Source organism: Macrotis lagotis, chromosome 6 (genome assembly GCF_037893015.1).
Source record: "Macrotis lagotis isolate mMagLag1 chromosome 6, bilby.v1.9.chrom.fasta, whole genome shotgun sequence".
In the NCBI taxonomy this organism is placed as follows: Eukaryota; Metazoa; Chordata; class Mammalia; order Peramelemorphia; family Peramelidae; genus Macrotis; species Macrotis lagotis.
In genome coordinates, this window is record NC_133663.1 from 88457238 (window position 1) to 88470971 (window position 13734).

Below are 13734 nucleotides of genomic sequence, written 5' to 3' on the forward strand. Positions count from 1 at the left end.
AAACAAGCATAGACCTTAATTTTAAAATTGCTTTATTGATTAAAAAAAATACTATCACCTGAGCCTTCAGTGAGTTGTAATCTTTTTGCTGCCTCCATGTTGATGATTGCTAATGATTGTGGTGGTTGCTGCAGGTTGGGGTGGCTGTGGCAGTTTCTTAAAATGAGATAACAATGGAGTTTGCCACATCAATTGATTCTTCCTTTCACTTGAACACTTAAGAGGCCAATATTAAGTTATTAATTGGCCTAATTTCTTCCTTTTTCAATTAATTAATTCATTTTGAATCTTACAATTTTCCCCCCAATCTCGATTTCCTCCCCCACCCCCCATAGAAGGCAGACTCTATTAGTCTTTACATTGTTTCCATGGTATACATTGCCTAATTTCAGTATTATTGCATCTCAGTGAATAGGGAGACCCAAGGGGAGAAAGAGGGAGAGAAAATAATGGTTGTCTGAACAGTCAGAATACACACAATGTTTGCCAATAAATTTGTGGTCTCATATGGCTACAGTTTGTGGTGCCCTAAATAATTACTATTTTAACATCAGAGATCACTGATTAGTTGACTAATATGACAAATAAGGAAGACTGGAACAGTAATGCATTGTTGGTGGGGTTTGTGAATTGATTTAACCATTCTGGACAACAATTTAGAACTATGCCCAAAGGGCTATAAAACTATTTATACCCTTTGATTCCTTAACATCTCTGCTATTTCTATATCCCAAAGAAATTTTTTTTAAAAGGGAAAAGGACCTATTTGTTAAAAAAAAATCTATAGTAGTTCTTTTTGTGGTGACTAAGAATTGGAAATCACGGGAATCTCCATCAATTGAGGAATGGCTGAGTAAGCTGTGGTATATGATTGTGATGGAAAATTATTGTGGTATAAGAAATGATTAGCAGGATGGTTCAAAAAACCTGGAAAGACTCACATGAATTGATGCAAGTGAAGTGTGCAGAACTAGAACATTGTATAGCAATATTGTACGATGAAGAATTATAAATGACAACTATTCTCAGCAAGACAATTCTAAAGATCTCCTGATGAAACATGCTACCTTCTTCCAGAGAAAGAACTGATATTGTCTGAATATGGACTGAAGTGTGCTATTTTTCTCTTTTTCCCCTCCCCCTCCCTCCCTTCCTCCCTCCCTCCCTCCCTCCCTCCCTCCCTCCCTCCCTCCCTCCCTCCCTCCCTTCCTTCCTTCCTTCCTTCCTTCCTTCCTTCCTTCCTTCCTTCCTTCCTTCCTTCCTTTTCTTCCTTCCTTCCTCCTTCCCTCCCTGCCTCCCTCCTTCTTTCCTTGCTCTCTTTCTTTTGCTTTTTATTCAAGTATTCTTGTATAAAATGACTAGTATAGAAACATGTACATGATTGCACATGTTTAACCTATATCTGATCACTTACCATTTCAGGGAGTGGGGAGGAGTAGAATTTGGAACTCAAAACTTCAAAAAAAAAAAGCTAAAATTTCTTTGTCATGTAATTGAGGAAAAATAAAATATATTAAAAATAGCTACAAAAGATTGAAAAAATCAAAGATCAGAGATCATCATGACATATAATAAAAATGAAAAAGTTTGAAATGTCAGAATTACCAAAACGTTGACACAGAGCAACAATGTGAGCACATGCTGTTGGAAAAATGGGGTCAACAGACTTGCTTGAATTAGGATTTCCACAAATCTTCAATTTATTAAAAGAAAAAAGCAATTCTGTGAAGTATAATAAAGCAAAGCACAATAAAATGAGGAGTGTCTGTAAATGCTTTATTTTTCTATTTTGAGTCTGTTATCTCCTTGTAAAATGGATAGGGATTGGAGTAGACCATTCAACAAACATTTATTAAGCTCCTTCATTGGAGTCCTAGGCATTGTGCTCAGATTGCTGGGAATACAAATCCAAAAATGGGACAGTGTCTGCCCTTGAGAAGCTACTTCCTTTGTAAAGTCTATGACACTGAAGCATACATTGTGACTTCCCTGCCAATTCCAGATCACCAAGGCTGAAAAGTACTATCTCTTCCTCTAATTTTCCTAGAGAATTTTTTGTGAAGCTCTCATTCTCTCTTCCAAACCCCTGAAGACCCCCCTATATCTCTTTTCCTTATACTATATATAACTGCATTATGTTATAGAATGTAAGGCCAATGAAGGAAGGAGTTAGGTTGTTTTTCATCTTACTTAGTAAAGGGAATATTAGATGTAGAGTCAGATTAAAAAGCAGTATTTTTCTCTTTCCAGAGTTCCATCAACATATGAAGAAAGATTCCAACTCCATCCTAACAGAAATTAGAAAACACCCATTCTTACCTCAGAAGCATCAGTACTTTTGTCTTCAGAACTTTGATTTTCTTTGACATTTATAGGCTGGAGAGAATGTAATCTTTCATCTCTGGACATCTGACTTTCAGGAGTTTGATATTTTGAAGGACGTATATAATCCTGTGAGCTATAGCTTGAGAGAGAACCCTCTTCATCAGATGTATTCTCTGAGAGAGTATTGTTGGGTTCTGACACCATCAACAGAGTGCTTTCTTTCTTCTCCACTTCTTTTCTTTTTGTTCTTGGCTTTTTCTTCTTAGAGACTGATGTTTTATTTTCAATTTTTAGTTTCTTTGGCTTTCCTGAAAATACACAATCAAGATGCTTAATGAGTCAATATAATACATAATGAGTCAATCATTAGTAAGTGCCTACTACATATCTGACACTATTTTAGACCATGGGGATATGGGAACAAAAGTGAGTCTTTGACCTTGAGTAGTTTTATTTTAGCTAGAAGAAAAATCATTTTAAAACCTTTCATACTTTAAAACAGCACTAAGATTTTTGTGACTTCCTGTATTAGGTACAGAAAAAATAAGATAGACGATTTTTTTTGTTTTTTGTTTTTGTTTTTGTTTTGGCTAGGAAAGGCACTACCAGCTGTAGGGATCAGGGAAGGCTTCATGGAAGAGATAAAGTTTGAGTTAAGTCTTGAAAAAATCTAGATCCAACAACAAACCAAACTAGGGATTTAAAGAGCGAAAGCATTCCAGGCAAAGATCAGAGCTAGTCCAAAAGCATGGAGATGGAAAAATAGAATATCATATATGAGAAACAATTACAAGGCTAATTTGGCTGGACTGTACAGTTATCCTTTCTATATTATAGGGATTAGGAATGCCCCTGAAATCTGGAAAATCTGTGTAAAGATTTCTGGTCCATCCTTCCTATCAGAGAATTCTGAATTATTATGCTGTTAAAAGATAAAATATGTTGATATTATACACTATAAATATATTTTATGCATTTCTGAGTTTCTAAACTTTTTCTGTGTTGACTGCTGGGATTCATGCACTTTTCTGTTGTTTCCACAAAACTCCCCCCAAATTCCCATTTAATTTCTTATGTTGATCTGAGATATAGCAAAACCATGATGGGGAGAGTTGTGCTCTTGAAAGGATAACTGTAGTATATAGGGATGAAAGTAATGTGTAGTAAAGTCGGAAAGTAAGGGTAGGTATAAGTTGAAAAAGGTTTCAGATCTGATTAGATCAAAAGAAATTTTTATTTGAAACATATAGTCAATTCACCCCAAATATCACACCTATAAGTTGACTGAAATTTGGCAGACTTTTGGTCAGAACTGTATCCTCTCACCTTTGAAAGTGGGATGAATGGCAGCTCTCAAGAATGATCTTGTTGAGAAACTCTGATGGCAATGGTTATCTTTTAGGTTGGGTTGGATGCCAATTATCATCAGAAACTTCCTACCTATGGTGCGGCAATGGTCTTCCATTCCAGTAGTTTTATTATTTCTTCCCTATGCATATATTTCCTTACCTTCAGCAAACTCTGTTTTGTTTTGGGGCTTTTCTCCTTTACCAACATTAGGAGCAGCCTTCAACTTGTTTGCCTCATTTCTTTTCCCTCTTTTGTTTTTCTCAGGCATCTGTTTCTCCTGGAGAAGAAAAATCAAAGGAGAGGGTAATATTGAGCACTAGAGACACTTTTGCTAGCTGGGAGAGGTTTAGGTGGATCAATGGAACCAGGATATGTTTGGGGATAGGGAAAGCAATCCAAAATCATACATAGGGACTTTCAGGTTGATGAGACAAGCAGGAAAGATTCAGGTTGGGGTTTAGGAGTCTATTTTAGAGGTTGGAGCTGGGGAAGAAATTTGAATATGGTCCATTTCCTTCTCATTTTTTTAAAGGAAGGTATCGGACTACTTCTCTAGTGTCTCTTCCATGTGTATCTCTGATGCTACTAGAATCCTGTTCTCAGAATTCTCCTAAAAGTTCTACCTGTATCATAGGGTTGTTGTGAACAAAGTACTTTGTCAATCTTAAAGCATTATAAAAACATGAACTGTTATGATGATGTTGACATTAATGATGACAATGATGATAGATCTGAGCCTAGCTACATGCAGAGACACATATTGCCATAAAGGTACAATAGGCAAAGAACTTCCTCATCTATACAATGGAGTTAATAATCACATCTACTAGGGGTGGCTAGGTGGCGCAGTAGATAGAGCACCGGCCCTGGAGTCAGGAGTACCTGAGTTCAAATCCAGTCTCAGACACTTAATAATTACCTAGCTGTGTAGCATTGGGCAAGCCACTTAACCCCATTGCCTTGCAAAAAAAATAATCACATCTACCTTCCCAGGGTTGTCGTGCAGATCAAATGTGATAATTTTAAAGTACTTAGCAATGTGAAAGGCAGTGAGTAGAGTTCTTTATAAACTTCTTTTAGTGTTACTACACATTACACATGACACACTACAGTTCAGCCCATGATGCAGGTAGTCTATGATTACCCCAGTTTTACAGATAGGGAAACTGAGGTTCAGAGAGCTTTAAAGTACTTGCTCATCATGGTAAGATCAATTAGAGCATGAACTCTATTGTCATAATCCTTGAGAATCCAGGGTCCAAACCACAATGAGGCTTCATAGTAGGTTTGAATAGTATTGCCACTACTATTAATTCTTTCTAATCAGGGCAGGCAGCATTCAAAGCCGCATCATCTCATATCTCCCCAAGAACAGTTTCCTAGACTCAGACCAGGTACAGGGAAACTCTTCTATGGATGGATTTTTCAGGAAATTCTAAACAAAAGACATTAATTTTAATGTGGTTGGAGGGCTCCTGCAAACTTCACCTTTTTCTATGATGGAAGTTACTATGAAAGTTCTTTATAAAGGAGAAAAAGAAGAATGTAGGACTCCGACTTAGCCTTTGGACTAGACTTCAGATACTTACAGGACTTCTTTTCTCTGCAACGAGCTTGCCAAGCTTTGGGGACACATCTTTCCCTTTTCTACTTCTTGAAAGAGGTTGCTTCTCAGTAGAACTCCTCTTAGTTCCTGCCATCTTTGGTGGCACTGGGGCATTTCCTAGAGGTCTTGTGAGATGGTGTAGAGGTTCATTATCTTGACCTCTGTGAAAACCAATGGGGCTGTTCTCAAGGGAGAGATCTCTGACTAAAGCCAAGACAGTCCCCTTCTTTTAATCCTCCACTAGCTAAGACACTTTGAAAGGGCTTATCCTTTCCTTTCTAGCTTCTTCCTATAAGCCCTGAAGCTCATAGGGAGGGGTTAGTGGTGTATTCTGAGGGTTATTTAATCAAGCATATAGTTTTCTCCTTTCCTAGAGCAGCTGGGATTATTTTCAATGAAATTCCTCAGATAGCTGCCTCACCCCACTGAGCCATCTCCTCTTATTTGCTTCCAGAGAAAGTAACAAATCATCTTACTGTGCTCTGAATAGCCTTCCCAGACTCCAGTGCAGTGCAAACTCACAGAATTTGCTTCTAAGCTATTACAGCAAGATTTGAAAGAACAAAGGGAGAACAGATCACAGGTTCTTGGGGGTGCTGGGATGCTGAGGCAGGGGCTGGGGCTGGGAACTTTCATCAGCTACCCTGCTCTTACCCCAAAAGGTTTTTGGGTTAGTTCATCATATCACTTTCTCCCAGTCTAAGGGGATTTTTTTTCTGAACAGGGTGTCTGCTCTTAGAAAAGGACACTGATATAGAATAGACAGACCATTTGAAGATTCTCTGTACACATTTTGCATTGTCTCTATTGATTTTCCATTAGCAACAAATCTAAAGAATAGATTTTGCAGATGGAAAAAAGACTCTTTTTAGATTGCATCTGAGTTTTATTCTCTGCCCCCAGACACAACGAATACAGGCTTCTCCAGCAAATAAATCCTTCTAGTGGGATTGTCACATTCATTCCAAGGCTAGAATTTAATTCTAGGATTGTAACTGTTTGTTTAGTTTTTTATACATGTCTCATCTCATAGCAACCAGTGAAAAACTGCAAACTGAAAAACAAAAGGAAGGAGAAGCCAAGGTCGTTGTTTTCTTTTAAAACTCACAATTCGTTGATGGATTCTGCCCAAGGGGTCAGATTTTGTTCCAATTCTGAAGTGCCAAGTGATTCAGAGGTTCCATCCTTCTGCTTCTCTACCTCTGTAAACACAAAGGGTAATCTTATTCTGCAAGAAGAACTCAAGGAAGGCATTACAATTGCCCTTGCTGAATTCTGGAGGGGAGGCAGTATATGTGGGGGGATGTCATACTTCATAGGGATCCTTTGCAATGAGATCCTCAGCAAGACTTGATGTTGGACCTACCTCCTTTCTACCTTTTCCCTCCTTTCCTTCATCCCTTCCCCCTCCCCCACTTCCCTTTCCTCTTTCTTCCTTCTCTCATTCTTTCCCTTCCCCCCTCCCTCCCTCTCTAACTTCCTAAAATTTCCTTCTCCTTCCTTCCATCCCTCTCTCCTTTCTTTCCCTTCCCTTCCCCCTTTTCCCCCTTTCTCCTCCCCTCACCCTTTCTCCCTTCCCTTCCCTTCCCTTCCCTTCCCTTCCCTTCCCTTCCCTTCCCTTCCCTTCCCTTCCCTTCCCTTCCCTTCCCTTCCCTTCCCTTCCCTTCCCTTCCCTTCCCTTCCCTTCCCTTCCCTTCCCTTCCCTTCCCTTCCCTTCCCTTCCCTTCCCTTCCCTTCCCTTCCCTTCCCTTCCCTTCCCTTCCCTTCCCTTCCCTTCCCTTCCCTTCCCTTCCCTTCCCTTCCCTTCCCTTCCCTTCCCTTCCCTTCCCTTCCCTTCCCTTCCCTTCCCTTCCCTTCCCTTCCCTTCCCTTCCCTTCCCTTCCCTTCCCTTCCCTTCCCTTCCCTTCCCTTCCCTTCCCTTCCCTTCCCTTCCTCCCTCCAGTTGGGGTTCAGTGACTTGCCTAGAATCACACACCTGGTAAGTACCTGAAGCCACATTTGAACTCCAGGGTCATGGCTCTATGCACTGCACCACCTACCTGGCCCCTGATTCTTATTTCTGGAAGATATCCAAAGAATTAATGTGAAATTCTCCTAGTTTGAAATGGAGTGACTTTTTATTTTGAAGTACCTCAGTTTCGATTTACTATAATTCCTACCCAGAATCTTATATTTACTTTTTTCTTTGTAGGTTTTTTGTGTTATATCTATGAAACTATTCTATAGCATTATTACTTTTCTAGAAAAACAATATGGTTTGTGTGTCAGAATGAATCTGTTATTATGGTTCTAGTGAAGTATATCACAATAACCTATATTTTTAAAAATACAATTTAGCTATTCTCAGCAATGCAATGATCCTAGGTAATCCCAAAGGATTCATGATGAAAAATGCTAACCACCTCTAGAAAAAGAGCTATGTAGTCTGAATATAGACTGAATCACACACACACATACACACACAAAGATAGAATTCTCTAACAGTACATTTTTATATGGATTTAGATAAGCTACAGATAAATTTTGTCCAATAAATCAACTAGTATTAGTTAGGGATATATCATATGGGCCAGGCACTATGTTACATCTTTGTTTGTCTCTTCATTCTCTGGCCTGTTTTTTCTCTCCAATAATCTAATTATTTGCATGATGACTCATATCCCTCTCTTCAGTGGTTTAGTCCTTTATCTCTGCTTAGTTTTTTTAGGTCCTCTCAAACTTAGCAAGTCTAAAATTAAACTCATTACCTTTCCCTTCAAAACAAGTCCCTTTCCCTAATTTTCTTATTCTCCTAATTACTTGGTCTCAGAACCTTGCATCACTCTTTCCCTCAACTCCTAGATCTAATAAGTTGCCATAGTCTACATATTCTTCCTTATGCATTCTTTCCTTTTCTCAATGCTACATGCTAGGCTCCTATAATAATTAGTCTTCCCAATCTCTAATCTTGTCTTCTTTCAGTCCATCCTGCACACACTATCATTTGAGTCTTCCTCGATGACCATTTTGGATTACAATCACAAAAGTGATTGTGTGGTATAGAGGAAAGAGCAAAGGATGTTATCAAAGAGGCCTAGGTTTGAATGCTTCCTATGGCATTTACTAACTCTATGACCCCAAGGGCCTACACTTTCCATCTTTAAATCTTCAATTTTTCTTACTTGCAGAAAGAGCTGTTGTAGTTGTGGGGGAGTGCTTTGTAGACCCCAAAGATCCAGGTGGATTATTTTTATTATGCCACGCACCAACTCAAAAATTTTTGAAGGCTCCCCATTGTCTATGAAATAAATCCTTAACTTTATCATAAAACCCCCTCCTCATATAATCATGATAGTTCTAATTTATCTTTCTAAGCTTATCTCCTACTAGGTTCCTACCTTTCATTAGGCTCTCCCCCAGAAAGTACCTTCCTTTTGCATTTTTGTCTTTGTGTTATTGTTCTCCCCCCCCCCCATTTCCCTCCATTGCAAATCTTAAAGCACTATATAAATGTAAGTGGTCATCATTCCTACTTCCAATATTCTCGGATTCTTCCTTACTATTAGTTACTATCCATTCTTCAAGGCCTTGCTAATGCTCACTTCTTCTGTGAAGCCTTCTTTGACTCTTCTAGTTCATGGTAGTAATCTTTTCCTCTCTTGAACTCTGAGATTATTTTTGCCCCATTTTTTTGCCTCAATTCATCTGGTACATCATTAAAGAACCATATTGTGAGTTTCTTTTTTGGGCTGGATATTCTCTCCCTTCAACTTAACTGTAAGTCCCAAGAGGAGGAAGCATGATACTGAAGTAAAGTGGGAGGGCCATTGAATTAAGTGATCATGGGACAAAAATCTCAGCTCTCTCATTTATAGACTTCTTGATCTTGGTTAAGTCACTTTTTTCTGTTTCCTGGCCTATACAATTGAGATAATAACGCTGGTATTTCCAACCTTACAACATTATGGTAAGACTCAAAGAGACAATGTATGTTAAGACTTATATGAATATGAACTGTTATATATGAGGGAATACCATTGATTGATTGCCTTATATTTTTTTTGATGTGAAATATTATATATAAACTTTAAAAAATAGAATTTATTTTGATGTTAAAAGATTAGTTATATTGAAAGAAAGTTTAGATGAGAATAGTTGATTATTGTGATTAATTCACATGAAAACTTTTTTTTTTTCTTTTACATGGAAGGAACAGGGCAGGCTTGTCACCAAAATTTGCTCATTCCTCTTGGACTTCAGGACATGGTATAACTTCACCAGCAGAGGGTAGTGTTGCACCAGACATAGGTTCTCAAACTAACTTGGAAAAGATTACTTTGAGGGATATCTGCAACATTTTGGATAAGGTTGAACCAAGAGAGGGCCCACATTTGGGCAATGGAAGGGGAAAAACCCAATAACAGTGTCTTGAGAAAATAAAAGCACAAGCCAACGCAGCTATATAAATAATACTACCTTGTAGGTCTCAGCCACTTTTTTGAATGTTGGCTATTTTTTGGTGAATTTTGGACTTAATTAAAATGTAAAGTTTGGTCTTTAGGAAAACAAAGAATTTCTCTTTTTAAAAACAAAATCAATTTTGCTTGCTGGCTTGGAGAGGAAAAAGGGAAGGGAGGAAAGGAGAAAAATTTGGAACTCAAAATTTTACAGAAATGAATGTTGAAAACCATTTTTACTTGTAAATGACCTCACGGGCCATCCGCCTGGGTTAGATCCTTTAGATCATAGATTCAGAACTGAAAGATGTTATTTAGTCCAACCCCTCTAAGAAAAATTTAGTAGTTTGCTTAGAGTTGTGCAAATTGTAAAGGATAGAGGTAGAATTTGAACCCAGGTCATAAGATTATAGCTTTAGAATTTTAAGGCTGTATGGTTATCCAATCATCTCATTTTACAGATGAAGATCCAAGGCCCAGGTGAAATGATTTGCCCAAGGTCATACAAATGACAGAACTAGAATTTAATTCAATTGTACTATACTGCTTCTCATTATCTTTGGCAGCAGTATTCAAAAATACCAGGTTGGACATACCTTGATACTGGCTATCATTATGGCTCTTAAAGTTTTCAAAGCATTAATCCACCAATGTCCAAAGAAGCCAAAGAATGAACTGCAGCAGAAGGGAAGTTAACATTTCATCCAAGGCTACTATCAACCAGTGACAATCCTTGCCTGGCTATTAGATTGTAAATTCCTTGAGGACAGGGTCTGTCCTTTGGCTCTTTTTTGTATCCCCAGCATTCAGCATAATTGTAGGCTCTTTTTTTTTTTTTAAGGTTTTTTGCAAGGCAAATGGGGTTAAGTGGCCTGCCCAAGACCACACAGCTAGGTAATTATTAAGTGTCTGAGACTGGATTTGAACTCAGGTACTCCTGACTCCAGGGCCGGTGCTTTATCCACTGCACCACCTAGCCACCCCATAATTGTAGATTCTTAATAAATGTTGATTATTTCCTTGACCTGACCCCCCCCCCCCAATCCAGTGACCACCCTCCAGATTTATCTCATCTGTAACCAAGACTTGAGATGAATTATAATAATTATGCAAAGAGTTCAGTATGAACCTGGTATGTGTATGAATGTGTATACACACACTTGTGAAGTGAAAGTCTTTTGTTCACTCATAATGGACAATTATATGGTACTTTAAGATTTGCAAAGCATTTAATAGATGCTATCTATTTTGATACTTATAAAAACACTGTAAGACAAAAAATTATAGGTATTGTTATCCTCATTTTATAAATGAAGAAAATGAGGTGGATTCAGCATTCTTTCTCTGTTCCTTGTTCTCTCCAAAAGTACTAAATGATTTGGAATCAGATATAAATGGAAAGCACTCTCTCTTAAGGATCAGAGGATCTGGGTCCAAATCCCACCACCTAACATCTGTATGACCTTGAGCAAATCACTTCACGTCCCTGGACTCAATTTCCTTATCTGCAAAAAAGAGGAGTCTGGCCTTCATAACTTCCCTTCCAATTCTATCTCCAAAGTCTTATAAGAGTTATTTTCCTTGTTCTGGGAGAGTACTAATCTGCCATTTATAATCTCACCACAATGATGCCCTACTATAATGAAGGATTCTAAAGTATAAATATGGAAGAAATGGAGGGAGCAAATGCTTAATGTATGTAGAACACTGATTGCTAACAAGCATTTATTAAATTTAGTAAACTTTTATCAAATACCTACAGTGTTTAGGGCAGTGTTCTGGGCTTGAAGTGGCTAAGATGAAAAATGGCCTGATTCTTGTTTTCAAGGAATTTTCTGTCTATAAAGGATGAGAAATGTAAACAAACAAACAAATAAAAAGACAAATTAGGATGTATGAAAAAGAGATCAAGAAGAGAGGTGAGTGATCAGGGAGGGAGGAAGTCCTGGACCTGGGACCTGAAAGAAGAGAAAGATTTCAATGGGCAGAGTAATATGGGAGAAGCATGTTAACAGAGCAGGGGGAAAGCATTGCACAAAGATGGGATTGGAAACTGGTTCATGTTTCATTTTGTCCTAAAATTAGAATTTCATCTTGAGACTCTGATCTGTAGGAGAAACGTAAGAGTGTCTGAAGAGAAAAAATTATAAAAATGTTGAAGCCAGATCATGGAAAGTCTTGAATGGCAAAGTAAGAAGTTTGTGTTGATCATGGTAACTCATTAGTGGTTTCTGAGAAGCAATGATAGAGCCACTCTGAAGGTTACTTTGGTAACAGTGGGAAGGATGGATGGGCCATAGGAGGGGCAAAGTCAAGTAGACCATTTTGGTGGCTTTTGCAATCATCCAGGCAATAGGTAATTAGGAATTAAATGAGAGTGGTTGCAAATGAGATTGCAAATAGAATTACCAATTGATTGAATGGAAGAGATGAGGAAAAAGAGGAATAAAAAATGGAATCACCCAATCATCTCAGACAAAGGTGAAGAGGTTGCCAGCAGCAGGGGGCAGGGCTTGGGAATAAGGAAATGAGTTTAGTTTTGGAAGTGTTGAGCTTGAGGTGCTGATGGGTTATCCATATGAAAATAGGTTGAATGCAACTGGAAATTTGAAACTGAATTAGTGATGGAGAGTGAGATTTGGAAGTCATCTACACAAAAGTGAAATGAGACTGAGTTGGTAATAGAGACTGAGATTTTTGAAGTCATCTGCATAGAAGTGAAATGAGACTGAGTTGGTGATGGAGACTGAGATTTGGAGTCATCTGCATAGAATGAAGTTGATGCCATAGGAGTACATGAGATCACTAATGGGTAGAGAGAATGGTTGGAGAAAAGACACTCTGGAGAACACAATAAAGACAGATCATGCATAGTTAGGAATCCAATACCAGCCATGAAAGATGAGATCCTTGTCTAATTTCAGGTTTTTGAGCTATGAGACTGAGAAATTGATTACCCATTGATTCTGCCCTTCCATACTATGAACTTCTGTGTGCTTTTCTACTTCTGATTCTGCCCATTACAACCTACTTTTGGAGTCCAAAATAAGCACTCTGTTTCCATAGATGAAGGAAAGAACTTTCTTTTTTTGCCCTTTTTCTTCTTAGCCAGATGGTATGCTTCTTTCAACTAAGTTTTGCTTTTTTATTTGGAAACTGTTCCAAGGAAAGGCCACTAAGATGGGACTTTCTACTCTCTTCTTACCCAATTCTCCTCTTCTTCCCCAAGATGCAGCACATTTTTAGTATTATAAAGTATTAAATATTAAAAAGCTAAAGGTTTCAGATTTTTAAAATTTCTTGCCTTTAATTAAATCTTGACCTTAGCTTTTAGATTCTGAGACGCTCGGTGTGTAGCAAGAGATCTTGGGTCTTGTGTTGGGGGGGGGCTGTCACTTGGGAAGAAGAGAATAAGAGGGATGCAAAAGACATAGAGAATGGACCCCCTGGTATCAGACACTAGGGGGAGTAGCAAGGACTAAATTCTGTATAACTAACAAGAGATTCTACTGGGGTGAGTACAGAAGTGAGCAGGCTGGCATAGCCCATGCTGTGTGGAAAGGCGTGCTTGAAGAACTTCCCTGGGGAGCTGGAGCCATGGGGAGCTGGAGGAGGTGGAGGCATTTAACTAACAAATGCTGCCCAACTAAAGATAAGAGAAATAAACTCCCCTACTCGTGCACTGCTGGGAGCCCACAGACAACACAGTCCCATTTCCTTTAGTGGAACCGGCAGCAGGAGAGACAGCTGGTGTTTTCTCAGCTGTAGTTCGTATTACCCAGAAACTAAATTGGTCACAGGACACCCAGGAAAAGCTAGGTCGGTCTAGTCCCACATTCCCTCTAAAACTTCCCCTTCAGTCTCTCCTGTTCCTTTCAGCTTCCTGCTCTTAGATTCCAGATTCTCCTTTGTTTTGTAGATGAAGCTAATGAAATTTCCTCAAATTGTTTCTATTTTATTTTTTTTTAATTAAATTAAATTTAAAAAAAATTTCCCACCCTTTACACAAGGGAGTCC

The 13734-nt window shown here is 38.5% G+C and overlaps 1 protein-coding gene across 1 annotated transcript in view; it reads right to left on the minus strand.

The window, feature by feature from the left end:
- Positions 1 to 13734, minus strand: part of KIAA2012 (KIAA2012 ortholog) — a 149245-nt gene that overhangs the window by 18463 nt on the left and 117048 nt on the right. Inside the window, 4 exon segments of the mRNA XM_074191630.1 lie at positions 2320 to 2633; positions 3835 to 3952; positions 5265 to 5442; positions 6390 to 6483. Coding sequence (XP_074047731.1) covers positions 2320 to 2633; positions 3835 to 3952; positions 5265 to 5442; positions 6390 to 6483 — 704 coding nt within the window.